This window comes from Epinephelus lanceolatus, chromosome 15 (genome assembly GCF_041903045.1).
Source record: "Epinephelus lanceolatus isolate andai-2023 chromosome 15, ASM4190304v1, whole genome shotgun sequence".
Lineage (NCBI taxonomy): Eukaryota > Metazoa > Chordata > Actinopteri > Perciformes > Serranidae > Epinephelus > Epinephelus lanceolatus.
Window position 1 is genome coordinate 21,616,947 of NC_135748.1, and position 17,700 is coordinate 21,634,646.

General features: G+C 40.0%; 2 protein-coding genes across 2 annotated transcripts; one reads left to right on the forward strand and one right to left on the reverse strand.

Moving 5' to 3' along the window:
* Nucleotides 1–378: 378 nt before the first annotated feature.
* On the reverse strand, nucleotides 379–9,523 carry hspa4l (heat shock protein 4 like). Its single transcript, XM_033643527.2, has 19 exons — nucleotides 9,101–9,523; nucleotides 8,037–8,094; nucleotides 7,778–7,918; nucleotides 7,232–7,354; nucleotides 7,045–7,144; nucleotides 5,900–6,033; nucleotides 5,570–5,814; nucleotides 5,402–5,478; nucleotides 5,153–5,304; nucleotides 4,915–5,021; nucleotides 4,064–4,197; nucleotides 3,617–3,813; nucleotides 3,395–3,469; nucleotides 3,057–3,200; nucleotides 2,402–2,527; nucleotides 2,202–2,309; nucleotides 1,939–2,058; nucleotides 1,372–1,533; nucleotides 379–1,282 (listed from the first exon to the last, which is right to left on the reverse strand). The coding sequence occupies exons 1-19, from the start codon at nucleotides 9,205–9,207 to the stop codon at nucleotides 1,094–1,096; spliced, it is 2,499 nt and encodes an 832-aa protein (XP_033499418.2). The 5' UTR covers nucleotides 9,208–9,523; the 3' UTR covers nucleotides 379–1,093.
* A 4,461-nt stretch (nucleotides 9,524–13,984) lies between these two features.
* Nucleotides 13,985–16,919, forward strand: chmp3 (charged multivesicular body protein 3). Its single transcript, XM_033641934.2, has 6 exons — nucleotides 13,985–14,142; nucleotides 14,669–14,729; nucleotides 15,122–15,301; nucleotides 15,413–15,534; nucleotides 15,692–15,806; nucleotides 15,919–16,919. Exons 1-6 carry the CDS (start codon nucleotides 14,098–14,100, stop codon nucleotides 16,056–16,058), a joined length of 663 nt encoding a protein of 220 aa, XP_033497825.1. The 5' UTR covers nucleotides 13,985–14,097; the 3' UTR covers nucleotides 16,059–16,919.
* The last annotated feature ends 781 nt before the right edge of the window (nucleotides 16,920–17,700 follow it).

Sequence of the window (17,700 nt, forward strand, 5' to 3'; positions counted from 1 at the left end):
AAATGTATTGGATTATTTGATAATTTGCTGGTTGCATTTAACCTTTCCTCTGTTATTATTTATATGATTAATATTCCTTAATGTCTGATTTATTCATTTAGTTTTAAACGCTTTATGGCTCCATACACATTATCTCTTGAAGCGTAATTTTACCTGCAGAGAGTCAAAAAAATCACACTGCAGGTGTGTGTGTAATCACAGTCCTTCAGTTCACAATATTTAGATACACAATTACAGTTGTGTCAGAGTGAGCTTCCATCTCATTTTGCATTTGTTGTCCAGATCTCATCTCGGGACTTTACTCAGACACAAGTATAGATTTTGCCAATTTCGTTAAGGTTCCACTGCAGAAAATCAAAAAAATTCAGACTAAAGAAATCTTGTCTTCCAGACAAATGTATTTATTTTTGCCATCTTTAAATCCCATGACTTATAAGTGTGGAAAAATGCAAGAAAACAAAAGGAATTAGGCAACCAAACACTTCCTAAAGAGATTTGGTGTATCAAGCATTGCCATTATACTAGGAATATGTTCTTTATGTACATATATTATATATGCTGGCCACTTTTATTTACTAAAATAGTATTTACAGTTTCTAGACATGGACATCATTTATAACTCATTAAATACAAATATATATAATTTGTATTATTGCATACAAATTAATAGTTCTGCAATAGCAGCTGTTTGGAGAGCTAAGTATTTTCCCTTATGAGTGATAGGATTTACTGCTGATACAGGACACTGATGAGACACATGGAATGCAAACACAAAGGGCACCTTTCTTCCTGTGTGGTACTGAGGAAACAGTTTAATGTCAGAATCAGAGATTTATCTATTGCATCACTCTTTAATTTATTAAGTATGTCAAACCTTTGAGAGAGTAAAGCACACCATTGTCACACATGAGGATGAAAACAGAAACCTCAAAAGGTGAAGTCCAACGAGAGGGCACAAAATAAAAAAACAAATCCACAAAAGTGGCTGGTGACGGTTGAGAGATGGTCCCAGGTATCAATGTTTCTACTGTCTACATGGTCAGTTGTGGTAAACGCGGTACTGGTTGCAGACTTTGCTTCTCAGACACTGATCTCAGTCCACCTCCATCTCTTTGGTGCCGGGCTTTGTCTGCTGGCTTCCCTTTGCGTCTCCCTTCCCTTCTGCTCCTTGCTTGGCTGTCGGACCGTTGTGAGCTCCAGGGTTTTGGTCATTCACTTCAGGGGCCTCCTCCACTGTCGGCTTTGGCCTGTTGATCACTGGATTACAGATTTCCTCCAGTTCCTGGTGAGTAAGAAGCATTAAATGTGTTGGTGAAAGACAGTCACTTCTAATTAGAGTAATACTTGTATCTTAAATAGTCATTCACGTACCTGTATTTTGGTGATGATGTCTGCTACTTTAACAATGGGGTCTTGAGTAATACTGAGTTTGCCCTGCGCGTTCATCATGCTGTTCATCCAACCCATGCTTTCATTCACACGCTTCTCCACAGTGCCCATGTCCTCTGCACTCAAATGCAGATATCGCTCATCCTGGGGGAGAGTTTGTGACAAGAAAATTACTAAGATTACATCTACAAAAGATTTTCAGTGGGTGTCACTGAAACCAAGCTAAAAAAAAGCATTATTGTGTGAGAAAAAATATTGATACACTTGAGTATCACCATATTACGTTTTGTGATACTGAACTGATTCTCAAAAACAGTATACATTTTTAATTAATAGTTTATATGCAAAGATTTGTGGCAGTGGTTTATTTTGTGTTGTGTTTAAACACTCGTCCTCATGATAGCACTTTGGTGTACCTTGGGCACAAAAAGTTTGAAAACCACTGTTGTAAAGAACTGCGCAAAGCCAACACATTTTTTAAAAATCCTATATTATTAAATTATTAAAGAAGATGTAAATGCACTGCATCCCTATATCAAATATATTTACCTTCTGTTTATAGGAATCCACAAACTTCATGTAGAGTTGCAGTTTCTTTCCCAGCTCTTCAAAAGCCCTCGGCCCGTCCTCGTGCTCTCTGTGCCGATCCTGAATGGGCTGACCCAACCTCTGGAAAATAACAGAATTCATGTTAATGTTGATATTTATTCTCACTTTAAAATCTTTAAAACCTTTAAAAAACTCTTAGAGCTCAGTAGAGAGCCTTTTCTAAATTGAAAATAGACATTTCCTTGGAATACATAACGACAAACCTTGAGTGCATCTAGCTTTTCCTCGTAGACATGTTTGGGTTGGTCCTCTCCATCCTCGTACAGCCAGTTCTCTGTGTCCTCCAGCATCAGTGTCAGCCGGTTACTGTCCTGTTATTAATGGTGAAACAACAGTTGTTAAGTAAGTACAGTCATAGATCATTTTCTTGCTACATAAAGGTTTGTAAGAAAGCAGCACTCACCTCCTCAGTGATATACTTTTCATATATCCCACAAAGTTTGTCCCGCAGATCGTAAACGTACTCCTCAACAGCATTTTTAGCATCATTCAGCTCTTTCACCAGTTTGTCCTGGATGATCATCTGATGCTGTGAGTCAAAAACACAAAAATGTCACAGGGGAGCAAAACAACAATGGCAATACCTTACAATATAATGTTATCTGACTAATTAGATCAAAAACTATACGTTGAGTTGAATGAACATCTCTGACAAAGTTGAGAAAAATGATCATTGACTGTATAATACCAGAGCAGCTTGCATTGTAGTCATAATGGCGTTTCTGTCATGTCAACCTACTATCAAGACATTTAATAGGGGGATCATTGTGCCTGAGAATAAGGGGCAATATGCAGAAAAAGCAATTTCCCTAAAATAGTGATCATTAAACAAACACTGTGGCTCCTTACTGGGCCAATCAGTGCTTTGAAAATGCAAGAACGGAATAATGACTACAAGTATAAGTCGCCTCGGCAAACAATCCCAGACCATGTCCGGACGATGCAGCAAATACAGAACACATCAGGTTTTAACTCTACTCCATCAGTAGTTCTCAGGTAATCAGCATTTCAGTCACACCATGACTCGGCTTTTCCAAAAGGCCAGCAGGAGCTCTCACCTCATACTCTACAAAGTTGTTAAGGACATCGCTGTCGAGCTGTCGAATGTTGTTGGCCACGATGGGCAGATCAATACTCTTCACCTTGACTTTGGGCTTGCTCCCTCCTGCTGCTGGGTCCTGCTTATCCCCAGCCGCCCCCTCCTGGATTTGGAAACCAGAAAACACAATTCATTCTTTCGGCTGCAGTCCTCACAGAACTTCTTTTGTAATTCTACAGTTTTGTAGTCTAATTAATATCAGCATATCAACGCTGTCTGATATATACAGGAAAACAGGGGATACTAGCACTGGCTTCAAAAAATATCCACACATCCCTAAATTTAGGTCCGTCTGACCTTACTGCTGGAACTGATGTCCTCGTTCTGCTGGTCCCCCAGGCTTTGGCCTTCCTGGTCCACCTGCATTTTGGTCTGAGGCACAACACACATTCAGCCATTTTAACAGAGCCAGATTAGATATAAATAACAAAATACTTAATATCTGAGTTATATCTGTCTTCTAAGCCATATTTATTCCAGAAACTGGCCTTCCTTGATTTCACAACAGAATCTGTGTACCTGGTCCTCTGCCCTGCCTTCATTCTGCACCACTGGCTCCGAGTCAATCTGCATGTCCTCTCCCTCTCCTTTCTGCTTCTCAATCAAAGAGGCGCTGGACACACTGAAGATGCCATGGACATTTACACGCACTTTGACCTTCACTTTAGAGCTGTCTCCGTCTGGCTGGGGAGCCACATTCTGTACAGAAAAACATCCTGGTGGCAGATGGAAACAAAATAGTTTGTAAAGTGCTTTGATTAAACACTCTAAACACATTCATAGGTGGAAGTGATATCCCATCTGAGAGCGTCCCCCCAACCCCCTGGCTCATTAGGACCCATCTGTTAGAGGCTGTGCCTTATTCCATAGGGACTCAGCCACACATGGGCCACCCAAAAAAACAACTTCAGGCACTGGTTTACTGGCAGGTATGTCTGACTCTGCGATAACAGAATGAGCAGTTACCTATTCTGTGGTCTGGGTAGGGGAGCTCTTGAGGGCTGCTGTAGAAGGCTTCAAGGTCAAAGGGTTCCTTCTTGTGGAACGTGATCACTTTGGAAAATGGAGCAGCATGATTTTTACTGAACACCTCACACTCCCTGTGACAAAAAATACACAAAGAGAAAAAAGCAAAGTCAGGTTTTTGAAACACAGTCAGCAAATACTGTATCCTTAAGCTAGCTGACCTAGCTTGATTTACCACATAGAGAAATGCACATAGAGAAATGACTACAGAGAAATGTAATGGTTTGTTTTCTGTATACCGTTAATGCCACACATGGCTGTACCCTCAAATCCATTTTTCTCAATGTTAAGGTGTGGCAAGTGCAAGCATTCCCAAGCACCTATTTATCAGAGCGAGACGGCTATGCCCTGAAATAAACAAAGTTCAACTTTTGGAATGCAGTGACGTGCGCTGCATGTCATGTGACAAGGAGCAACCAATCGCAGCTGGCAGATAGCTTTCCTTTTGTCCATAAATATCAGTTTATAGTAAGTGGAGAAGAAGAAGAAAAACGCCTGGAAAAAGGTCAGCTCCGAACTCAGGATTTCTGGCAAGTAGGCCATGATAGGTGCTGGTTATGGTTGTTTAGCAACTTCAGACAAAACCTGCCTCTATGCCCTTGAAAGCTGGCACAGAGTAGGCACAATATTTTGCCTGATAGCAGACAGAATTGTCAAACTTGGTGGAGAGGGCAGATTCAAATGTCTGGACCCAGGTAACACAAGAGAAGCACCCAGCACCAGACCACGCGTTTTCCAGGCAGTAAAAGACATCATGTGTCCAGGCCCTGCGAGAAGTCAAATGTCCTTACCCTAATCCATCCTCTGTTGGTGATTTCCAGCGAAGAGTTATAGGAAAGGGAACCACGTCAGTGATGGAGAATTCACGCACCTTAAACGCTGGAGACAAAATCGCACACTACACCCAAAAAATCAGCACACACACCACACAAACAAATGCACATTTACTGCATTATATTCGAGGAACTGAGCAGAATATTTAAAGAGTGCAGCAAAACAAGAAAACATTATCTGTTAGAGTGAAGACACCTGAAGTGCACAGCCTCTAGCGACAGCTTCGTCTGCATTGAGCGTGGTGCTGATGTCTTTGCTGAAGAACTTGGTGATCCTCTCCTTGACAGCTGGGATTCTCGTGGCTCCTCCGACTATCTCCACTGCATAGATATCATCCCGGCTCAGCTCTGCCCACAGAACACAAACAGGACTGAGTGGATACCTCCTTCATATAGTATTCAAGCAATATACATTTAAAAATTCAGCCACATTTGACGGACGTACTTGATTGTTCAAGGGCTAATTTCAGTGGCATCTCTACCCTCATCAGATATTGAGCACACATGTCTTCAAACTGGCCCCTGTGGGTTACACATAATGAAGAAAACATATTTATGACGCTCCACTTCTACTGAAAAGATGCAATTAAGGAGGAAAACTTAAAATTCATACCTGTTCATCCTGCCTGAAACATCAATGTCATTCATGAAGCACTCTATGTTCAGAGGCAGATCGGAGGAGTTGGCACTCATAAGCTTCTTCAATTTCTCGCACTCCTGGTGCAGCCGCAGCATAGCCCTTGGGTTCTCCCTCACATTAAGCTTGTACTTGCTTTTAAAGTCCTCGCAGAAGTAATCTACCAATGCCTCGTCAAAATTACGTCCACCCAGGTGATGGTCAAATGCAGTGGCGAGGACCTGACAGAGCAGAATTAGGATGAGTTAGGGTTATAAACTGCAGATGCAGTTGTGGATCGAGGTGGAAAGAAGGTGAAAGGCTAACCTTGAGTTTGCCTTTATTGAAGGCAGTGATGGAGACCTGGAATGATGAATGTCCCATGTCAACAAATACCACATTTCTTGGTTTCTCTTCTGGAGTCGGAAGGTCCTGTTTGTAGATCCCATAGGCCAAAGCCACTGTGAATCCAAATACAAATATTAATGCCAAATTATACTACTGTTAGTGGCGTTATGAAGTACATTTATTCTAGTAATGCCTTGCAGAAGTTCAGTGTGCACCCCCATTGAAATGTGGCAAAGTTTAGTGTAGTTCACAAAGCTGATTGCACAAACTAAATGTCCTTCCACTTAAAGCTTTATTTATGCTTGACGCATCAACGAGGGTCGCGAGTGTCTGCAAGACCAAAGTGACGTCACACCATTAGCCACAGGGTATCACATGACGTAGGTAGTTACACTGTTAAGCCACCATGAAAACTGGCTTCAACGCCCGCCACATTTCCTGGGGGCCTCATCATAAATGTATAATAACTAGATACCATACCACAAGATGGCGCCTATTGAATCCGATGAAACTACGAATTCGCCAAAAAAGGTTCTAGCTTCTAGGTTTACCTTGCATAATTGTGGTATGCAGCCCACTGAATATGCACAGTAGTGGTTCTCACATAAGCTTTACATTGTGATGATGTCACAGGTTTTTAAATCGCATAATAGAAAGAGTCCTAATTGACACTGCTTGCAGTTCGAGGTTTCCTGTCAACAGTTTTGAAGGTTTTATCTTTTATAACGGTGGTCTTTGGGGAAAATGCTTTGGGGCCACAGGATTGTTTTTTTTTCTGCAATACCATAAGTGGCCACTGGGGGAAAATTAGCAGCAAGGTTGAGCTGCTTTCCTGAGGGCCTGGTCTGTTAACATCGGACATTTTCTAACAACACAGATGAACAAAGAAAACAGAGTAACATACAGTAATGTGGACAAGAGTCTTTTGGATACACTGCCCTCGACAGTTTGGGAAACTATTGGTTTGGCGAGGGGAGAAATCCGCATGGAGTATAAAAGATCCAAACGTGTCTTCGTAACGATGCCTCGTTAGCTCATGTCTATGCAACTGTCTGTGCAGAAAGCATAACTGAGGTTCTAGTCCTGTCCTGCTTCACTTTATCAAATTCGCCAAGAACACTGACCTGCAGTGGTATCATTTATTAGCCGTAAACAGTTCAGCCCTGCGATTTGACTTGCATCAAACACAGATCGCCTTTCAGCATCTGTGAAGAAACTTGGGACCTGAAAAAAAAGACACAAATCAATATGTATCAATGAACCACTTTGTAAGTAATGTTGATGCTCTTCTGTAATGTTTTGACCACTCACAGAGATGACACAGTCCACCACCGGTTTCTTCAGGGCACTCTCTGACGTCTCCTTCAGCTTGGTGAGCAGCATCCCTGTGATCTGCTCAACTGTGAACACTTTGTCCTCCTCCAAATAACGCACCTGTAGACACGATTCGATTAGGACTTCGAAGGCTCATTAAAAGCTAGAGAGTACAGCATATTAAGCATCAAGTTATGTGGAAGTAAATTGAATGGACATGCACTTGTATGGAGACTTTTTCAAACCACACATTCACACACTGGTGGCCGAGGCTACCATACAAAGTGCCACCTGCTACTCAGTTATCCATTCATACACCATCACACAGCCATCGGGAACAATTTGGGGTTCAGTATGCAGAATGGAGGAGCCAGGGATCGAACCGCTGACCTTTCCATTAGAGTACAACCTGTTCTAACTCTGAGCCACCAGAGAGAAAAATATTCATTTGTGCATTCTTGAATTTAAAGAACAAAGGTGTGCAGTCACAGCAGAAAAGGAGAAAGGGGGAAGAACATGCTGGAGGTTTGTAGAGTGCTTCACCTTAATTCCAGTGTTTCCATTGGCCAGTTTATGTAAGCTGTAAGGCAGTTTGGGTTTTTCTGCTTGGACCAGTGGGTCATCAAATACTCTGCCGTGGAACTTTTTGAAGCCATGGACTGTGTTTTTGAAGTTTGTTGTGATCTAAAATGAGAAGATAATCAGTTTGTACAGTAGTACTGTAAAGATTATAACCTCATATTCAAAGACAAGAGTTACAATTTATGCGATCGTTTCAGTGTGTAATGTTGGCTGATCTTACTTGACTTTTGGCTGCGTTCCCAATTATGCGGTTTTTGGAGGCCAAAGCTACACAAGCCCTTGATGGAAGACAAAAAACATCAGCAAATTAGGCAGGCTACGACAAAGATAATCCTGTTAACAGATGTGGCAGACGAGGCAGAACTGTAATTGACTGACTGTTGCAGACAGAATCAAATGTGGAGGGCTGAGAGGCTGATTTCGATTAAGGAAATTTCACAAGGGAGTCTGAGAAGGAACCACAAAATAGGGCATTGAGACAGAACAGCTCACCTTCAACAGTAAGCGCATCCTTTCCAACAAAATAACGTAACTCTTCTTTAAACAAATACTGACAAAGATGGATGCTTATAGTCATACAATGTGTGGGGATCACTTTACCACTTGCAGGCAGTGACAAGTTCACCTTGCCTCAAAAATATCCCCCTTCACTTAAAGGTGCAATGCTCATTCTCCTTCCCAGCTGCACATCCCAGTTTGTAGGATGCTGCAGCATATTAGCCTCCAGAGCCATAAAGCCACATGGAGACGTCTCTGTATTGTGAGATTATTAACTCATTATATCCTCTATTAATAAAACATTCACACACAATTCACAATTATGGCACACCCTTAATTCCCTGTCATTTAAGTATGTAGCTTTTTTGGCAGGGTATAGAGACAAAATCACCATGTCATATATTTCACAAAAGCCATTTATTTCCATTTAAAGCATACAGTATACTAACATATAACCTAAATAACATCCTGTCCTCTTTAAGTTACTCATCTCATTCAACTTTGAGACGCACTGCGCAGCACTGTGCTCATCAGGAGACATGTCAGCTGTCTGTGTGTAATGAAAAAAAAAAGTCATTTCAGACACACGCGACATTTTGACCTCCGTTCACCTGCTGTGACGGTGAACACACCAATAGCCAGAGGCCTCATCACAGCCAGCACCATCATCACCCCTGCTGCCGCTATATACCATCACCGCTCAGCCTCCGGTCGCACACATTGCGTAACAAACTCGCAGCCAGCGCAAATTTCACGGTGATGACGACTCTCAATATTTATACTTACGGTGTGCATCTGTCACTGTACTCATTGGCAATGGTCTCAATGCCACCGCTCCTGGCCACAGCGATGTAACAATTCTGGTAACCTACATCAATCCCTACCACTGACATAGTGAGCGCCTCTACAATTCACCTCTTGCAAATTATCCTCCGCAGCGACCGCACTTGACACCTATGAGGAAAAAAGATACATACAATGGCGGTCTGCTCCAAAATGAGGTGTAATTAAGCGTGTCCTCTGCTCTGGAAATCTACGAGGAAGCTAGCTGAGGGAGTACTAACTGAATTACTAGCTGTTATGTAAGTCAAGCTGTTTATAGCAAACTCATTCAGAGTAATCCCAGGCAGCGATGATGTCCAGACCGGATTCTCCCACTCCTAGGCGGCCCTCACGTCACCCAGCGGCTCTGACGGACGGATTCTCTCCGGCCCGCCCCCAGACGGCTGTGATTGGCTGCGTCACACCCATTGCCCTTACGTGATTGGTGCGTCAACCAATCGATTACAGAAACATCTAGAACCCCTTGGAAAGGGGACCATGAGATACGTCACAGGCAGGAGGGACAGCGGTGGACTCACGGACATGTTGCCCTAAATTAAAGCTGTCAGGGGAGAGTTTCTCTGTCTACATCTCACGTACATCAGCACTGATTTGTAGATTATTATTATATCTATTAAGTTACAGATATCTAATTAATATCTGAAGCATGCAAGGGTTGGCACACACAGTTTAAAAACAAAGCGTGCCTGAAAGGCTGTGGACAGGGGAATAAACTCCCATGTTGGTGGCACAGGTGTGGCATGGGTCTGACCATATGATGAACTGTTCATCCATTTAATATGTTGTATTAAATATGTAAATATTTGTAAACGCTGAGAGAGAAAAAGCACAAATTAACCATCCTGAGTTTCTCTGTGTATTATTTAATACATAAAGATTCAATTTCATTATTTTCTTTGTTTATTTTTTTGTTTTATTTTAACATGACCTACACTCAGATGCCCAAATTCACAGATATACACTTTGCAGTGATGTAAGAAATACTCAGGCCCTGGTTAAATAAAGGTTAAATAAATAAATAAAATCTGGCCATATGATGAACTGTTCATCCATTTAATATGTTGTAATAAATATTGAGTGAGAAAACACAAATTAATCATCCTGAACTGGTGTGCTCGCATAAAGATTTTATTTAATCATTTTCTTTGTGTTTTATTTTAACATGACCTACGCTCAGATGCCCAGATTCACAGATGTACACTTTGCAATGATGTAAGAAATACTCAGACCCCTTTCTTAAGTAAAAAATTGTAATATTATTGTGTGAAAAAATGTAAAAATCCTGCATTCAAGACTTTTTCAGTTAAAGCACAGAAATATTATTAGCAAAATATACTTAAAGTATGATAGGCTAGACCCTACTTGCCTCTTTAGAATGTTGTATAATTATTTTATGCATTTATTTAACCTTTATTTAACCAGGAAGTCTCATTGGGATTGAAAATCTCCTTTACAAAGGAGAGCTGGCCGGGGTAGCAGCCAATCAATACACATTTAAAATGCAACAAATACAACATGTAAAACAAAAATCCACAATGAAACAACAGCTACTCAAACATAGTGGCCTCTCAAGAAAAACAAGCACATGTCCTTTATGATGCCCTTAAATTCATCGATTGATATAAGTGTAATATCCATGGTGCAGAGTAGGAGAGTACAGTTTTCCCCAGATCTGTTAAAACCCAGGGTACATTAAAAAGAAACCACTTGGAGGAGCGAAGCTGGTAACTACCAGAGCTGACACACAGAAGGGTGCAGAGGTAAGGAGGAGGTTTGCCCAATATTGCTTTATAGATAAAGATATACCAGTGCTGTTGTCTGCAAGTGGTCAATGATGTCCAACCCACCAAATGATAAAGCTTGCAGTGATGAGTAAGTGACTTTGTATTTTAATAAAACGTAGAGATACATGGTACACTGAATCAAGGCTGCATAAAATGGAGGAGGTTGCATGCACATAAAATATGTCATCAATCACAGACAGAAAAGTAGCTTCCATAAGTTTTTTCTTAGCACATCTTCACCTTAATCTTCCTATAACGAGAGAGGCAATGTACACATTAAATGAAAGCTTGTCATCTCTCGACATACTCAAGTACTAGTATGAGGATACTGTTTATTTCTGAGGCATTAACATGTAAATAGTATTTTAACTGAGGCTGAGGTGGATCTATTACTACTTTATAATAAGTTGGGTAGTTTTATCTACTATAACAACCAATTTTGTTTAAAAACCCATCAGAGGTCTGCAAAGGTAACAGTGACTGTCAGATAAGTGGAGTAAACGTACTATACAGTATTTCCCTACTGTAATAGAATCAGACTGAAGTAGCCTACTTAAGCAAAGTATAAGTATTTGAAAATTGCACATAAGTACAGTAACATTGTACATGTGCTGAGGTACTTTCCACCACTGACTCATAGACTTTTATGTCTGCATGAATAAGATAATAAGTGACAGAAAACAACTAAAGGACATCTAACCAACCTTAGTCATAGGCCTCTTTCACTGAAGACATTTTACATGTCACAGCAGGAAAAACACAAGTGTGAGTAATAGAATAAGTGATGGTATGATCCTATTGTTGTTCGTCTTGTCACACTAGTCACACTGTCATGACTAACAGACACTTAAATAGATCAGGGCTATCTTTAATGTTATTTGTAACGCCCGTGCTTTTCCTCTACAACAAGTCAAATGTTTATCAAAAAAAAACAACTAGAATTACATAAAGCCACAGTAATACGTTAAACTTTTTAATTGTTCATTATACAGAATGGGCCATTACAGAATGGTATATGTATATTGTATCATATTATTATTATTCTTACTAATGTACTGTATTAATGAGTAAACAGCATTTTAATGTTGTAGTTGGTCATCAGGGAGACAACTTACACCACTTTATGCATTAATGGGTAGTTTATTTCTTATCAAGGCATCATATTTTATAAACCTGATCATATGTTTTGTAAGATCTTCAGCTAGAAAGTCAAATAAATGTAGTGGTGTAAGATTAAAGTGGAGAAAAAAAACAAAGTAGAAGAACTCTAAATAGTCAAGTAGGCTACAAGAACCTCAAAGCTGTGCTTAATGGCTCTGCACACCTGCACAATTGATTTCACTTTTGTCTGATTACAGCCAGTGCAGATAGTATGTGTAGACTGATTACTTAACACCTCTTTATATTAGCTGCACTTATGGTGTGACAAATTACAACTTTACCATTCATATTTACTAATTACTCTAGATGATGTCTTTATTTCCAGATGTATTCAGTATTTTCTTTTAGAATTTATACATTGAGTTTTCTTAGGTTGGGCAGTTGTTTAGTTTATTTTGGCTAGTTGTAAGAATGGGGCAACACTACACACCACAGGCATTATTTGGTTTAGAACCAGTACGCACTTGTGAGGGTCTATGATTTTTTTTACCAGAACAAAAAGAACCAGGAGCCATTTCTTTGTTCTATTGTTTGCCAAGGATAAAGACTTTATATGGACAATGAACTTCTTTTTCCTGCATATAATACATACATCTACTGCATCAGAAGCCTTTTGATATCAAGTTTGATTTTGATTATGGCCAAATAGCCATGCTCTAGATCTCTTCTTAAAAGAAACTGCAACTGGAAAACCTAAATTGACCTCAGTTTCAGATATCTTCAGATGAAATTTGGTAAGTACAGTAATAACTAATTTATAACATTAAATGTGCTGACATAAAGTTATCTGTGTGGACCCCGGAAAGATTAGAGACCACTTTGTGGTATAGCTACCAGAGTTGTGCAAGAATGAGTCCCAGAAATGAGTTGGCATTTTGGCCCTCCCGGATCCCTCGTCTCAAAGTCAATGGGTTTTTGCTTAGATGCCTAAATAAGCTTGGGAGATGTTCATGTTTTGCTCTATGACATGAAATCCATCAATAAATACCCAGCTCATAAATTCTGAAGCCTTTATGTGTCTTAAAAAAGGAGGGTTGCTAACCTGTGGCTGAATGAGACTACAGAACATCATCATGCTGAACATGGCTTTACAGCCTCCTTGTGGTGGAGATAAAGTCATGCAACTCTTTCCTCTTACAGTATTTACCAATTCAAAATATACTTGTAACCCCTGTAAGGGCATGTTTATGTGGACATATTTTATTTATAGCATGGATAACTTTTGTGCTGGGGACTGAGGCCTGCCACTATGTGCCCTGTGCTACTTTTGATAGAATAAATGTGCAGATCCTGATTCCTGGTGTGACAGCGGTTCTTCAATCCATGAGCAACCATTCTGCAGCTGCTACATGACCATAGTATAGTTCATTTATAGCCTAACGTTAGTTTTTTACTTTTAGCAATTGCATTTACACTTTAGATATCATAAAAGTGGTTTTAATTTGTAAAAAAAAAAATTCTTGCTGGATAAAACATGTTAGAATCATAAACTTTGTATGGCACAGAGCTGGAGGAAACCAAGGCGACGCTGACTTCCTTGGCCGACAAATAAATGTCATCACTACAGCACTATATGAGGATCCTGGTTTGAATTTTGAATAGTCAGAATTTAGATCGGGACTTCAAATTTCTGAGTCTGAATGTATTTACAGATATCATACATTTTAACTTTGATAAAATAATTAAAGCTGTATTTAAGTAAATGTTTGACTGGTCCTAAATGCACCGTGGATATCCTTCATTCTAAATCATTTTACATGTTAAAATGTCTTACCATAAACATAATTTAATTGGCTGTGTGTCTGGTTCAATTTCATCTCCACTTGAACACTTGTCCTTGTTTCCTTGATGAGGACCAGATGGACTGAATCTCCCTTCATGTTTGTACTGAGCCCGACGGCCTGAGCAAGAACAGGAAGTGCTGGTCCAACAAGCTCAGTTAGCCAGCTAGTTTTAGTCAGGTAGGTTAGCTTGGCGTTGAACTCGCTAGTAACAATGGGGCTGTTCGGTAGAACATCAGAGAAACCACCCAAGGAGCTGGTGAGTACTGACTGCTGAAGACCACGACTGTCTTTCAGAGTTTGTTCGTGTGAAGGAAACAACGACATCGCCTTTAGCTAACATGCTAACGTTAGCTGTCAGTTTCGGCTTAGTTCGTCCAATCTGTTGCTGCTTCTTGCTAACTGGACAGCTGACGTTAGTTTAGTTAAAAACCAGGCAGCAGACCCTTTAATAGTACCCTACGATAACCCTTTTTGTTTGTACCTCATTTAACGTTATTCTGTTGTTTATATGCCTCATTAACCGATCAGCTAATCTTCTTTAAGCTCTCTGTTTTGAGAGCTAGCTAACGTTAGTTAGCATTTAAGCTAACACTGCTGCCTGTCGCTTCAATGTAAACAAACCCTGATTGTGTTCGCTGTAGCGTAGCTGACATCATGATCTGTTATACTGTTAAAAGTTATGCGTCATGTTACACGTAACGTTGTGTTGATATTTGTATTACATACCTACTGTGTCAGTTAAGGCATTATCAATGTAGTTTATAGTAAGTGTCAAATTTCAGGTCGTTGAGTGGCAAAGAAAAATCAGGACGGAAATGAGAGTGATTGACAGACAGATCCGAGGTAAGATACAGTCAGCATTTCACAACAACCACTGAACAGCTGTAAGTTTTAAGAAAATGTGTAGTGTTTTGTTTAACTGTAAAATGTCTGTCTAATTCATTCATTCACTTTAATGTAGTTTCACGATTAGTCTGTATTTTCTAGCTATCTGAAAAGAAGTAGAATAAATAATCACATTAGTTTCAATTGGAATATCTTGAAGGGACACTTTTTCTAATAAAAAAAAACAATGTTTTGAACTATTTAGTAGAAAGTATAAATGACTGTACACTAAAGGCAGTGACTCCTCAGTATGATTGTTGTATAATTTCAGCATCAACAGTCAGTTAGTGACCTAATTATATAAGTTATTCGTCTGTTTTGTCTGCATTGACATCCTCCCTTTGTTTCAGATATTAAAAGGGAAGAAGAAAAAGTGAAAAGATCCATAAAAGATGCAGCCAAAAGGGGCCAGAAGGATGTGTGTGTGGTCCTCGCAAAGGAGATGATTCAGTCAAAACGAGCTGTGACAAAACTGTACGCCTCCAAAGCCCAAATGAACTCTGTGGTCCTCAGCATGAAGAATCAGCTTGGTGAGTATGGCAGCTGGGTCATTAGACAAGGGGAAATTTTATATCATAACATTTAAAATTCTTCATTGTCATCAGTTGAATGGTTTTGCTTTGCATTTTGTGTGTTTGTAGCTCTACTACGTGTAGCTGGGTCCCTGCAGAAGAGCACGGAGGTGATGAAAGCGATGCAGAGCCTTATTAAAATCCCAGAGATCCAGGCCACCATGAGGGACCTATCAAAGGAGATGATGAAGGTCAGCAGCAGCGTCCAACATAAATGGATAGAGTTTACTTACAATCAGAATGCTACAAAAAAAAAAAGATTACAACTAATTCTGATACCATACCATTTACTTATTTCTAAGACAAGTTGCTAAACTATGGCATCATGTACACATATTCAATTTTCAGGCTGGCATTATTGAGGAAATGCTGGAAGACACATTTGAGAGCATGGAAGATGAGGAGGAGATGGAGGAAGCAGCAGAGGAGGAAGTTGACAAGATCCTCTTTGAGATCACAGCAGGTGAAGAGATTTGTTCAACTAAGTCATCACAATACTTCTTTACATTCCTGTTTTGTGCCTATGTTTTGGTGTCTAGATTTTCTAAGAATTTAAGCTCTGTTTGCCTTCTTAGGTGCTCTTGGCAAAGCTCCAAGCAAAGTCACAGATGCCCTGCCGGAAATCAGCCCCGCTGCAGCCGCTGCTGTTTCAGACGAAGAGTCAGAGGAGGACATAGAAGCGATGCAGTCAAGATTGGAAGCTCTGAGGAGCTAAGGTGAACTGCCAGTGATCTGTCAGAGTCAGTCTGCTCACTCCAAAAAGGACAGAGACAATTCTGGTGCTGGGTTTACAGTGCTGAGCATCCTCTCCGCTTCATATAATAATTATTATTTCACATAATCGTTTGGGGTTAACTTTGTGCTATGACAGTTCATGTCTTTTATTTTTTTTTTATAGAACATTTGATTTACTCAGCCAGAAGAAAAAGTGTTACTGCTTTTTGTCTTCATTATCAGGGGTAACCCTCAGTAAGTCTTTATTATCCAAAGTCAAACAGAAGGTTTAAGAACGTGTATATAATGTAAGTATGAAAAGCCTGCTGTGCCTACAGTGCTTCACCATATTCTTCTGTCCTAAGTTATGGACAAGGGGTGGAAGTACTTGGGTATTTATGATCCAAACAAGCGATTAAATAACCACCCTGCACTTAAATCACAACTTAGATCACTATTCAGCAGTTTCTCTAATCTGTTATTCAGCTGTGTTGTTTACTGGTAACTAGCCGACATTATCTGGAACACTAGAGATGGTGGGTGGTTTACTTCTTTTTGATAGTTAATTTTCTGTACAGTCCAAATGTATCTATTCTATATGTGGTCATACATGTTAAATGCACTCATCAGAAAAATACACGCATACTACCCTAACCCATTTTTTGCATTAACATTCAGCTCGTTAAGTGTTTGACTTTGTAACCTGATTGAGTTCCTTCTCAGGAAGACGATGCAGAGGAAATGGAAAGGTTGGTTAGTGCAGAACCTATGTATTGTGGAAGTATTGTGTGTATAATTTTTCTATGTGAATGGGGAAAAAATACGGAAATAAACTTTTAAGAACGAAGGCCGCCAATAAGCAGACTGTACAGCACCTGTTTCTATACTCTCAACAAGAACCAAGTATACATTTAGCCCTTTAACATCACAATAAATATATGTTTGGCTTAATCTGATCATAAATAAGCTTTTGGGAACCTGGGCTATTAACAGCCCACTCAGCAGGTCAGAAAGTGTACTGTGTGGAAAGTGGAAATTCTGTTGACACAAACACCTTCCAGCAGATAGAGACGCTTTCTCAGCAGCTCTGAAAACAACCATTAAAGAGTTAAATGATGGAGAGTACTGGTTTTAATCATTCTCTTCTGGTCAGGGATGGTAGTCTACCAAAAAACAGGTACTGGAGGTATGACTCAGACACTGTCAAATGATTAATCCCCTCCTTAGCCTTGTCTCTTTCACCTGCCAGAAGATTACATTATATTGATAGGTCTGTTTCTTAAGAATTAGAAAAGCCTTTTGGCAGTGAATTCCGAGCACCCTTGTTTTGAGTCCATTCCTCGGCTTCAAAACGGACAAAAGGATTAGGTTTCTACCAGCTACAGCACTCCCTCTGCCGCTTTTGTTGTACTTTAACAAAACCAAGCCTCTGTTCTCTGGCTTCAGTATGTAGGCCAGAGGCTGGACAAAGCAAAGGTAGCTGTAATGGAGCAGGGGTTCCCAGGTGAGCAGTGGTGGAGAGATTTCATGCCCATCTAGTTGAGTTATTATCATGTTAATATGGAGAGCTGAAACAGGTAGATGATTCATGTATTTGTTGAGTGACAGGAAGTGAATGGGCAACTAATTTGATGATTAATAAT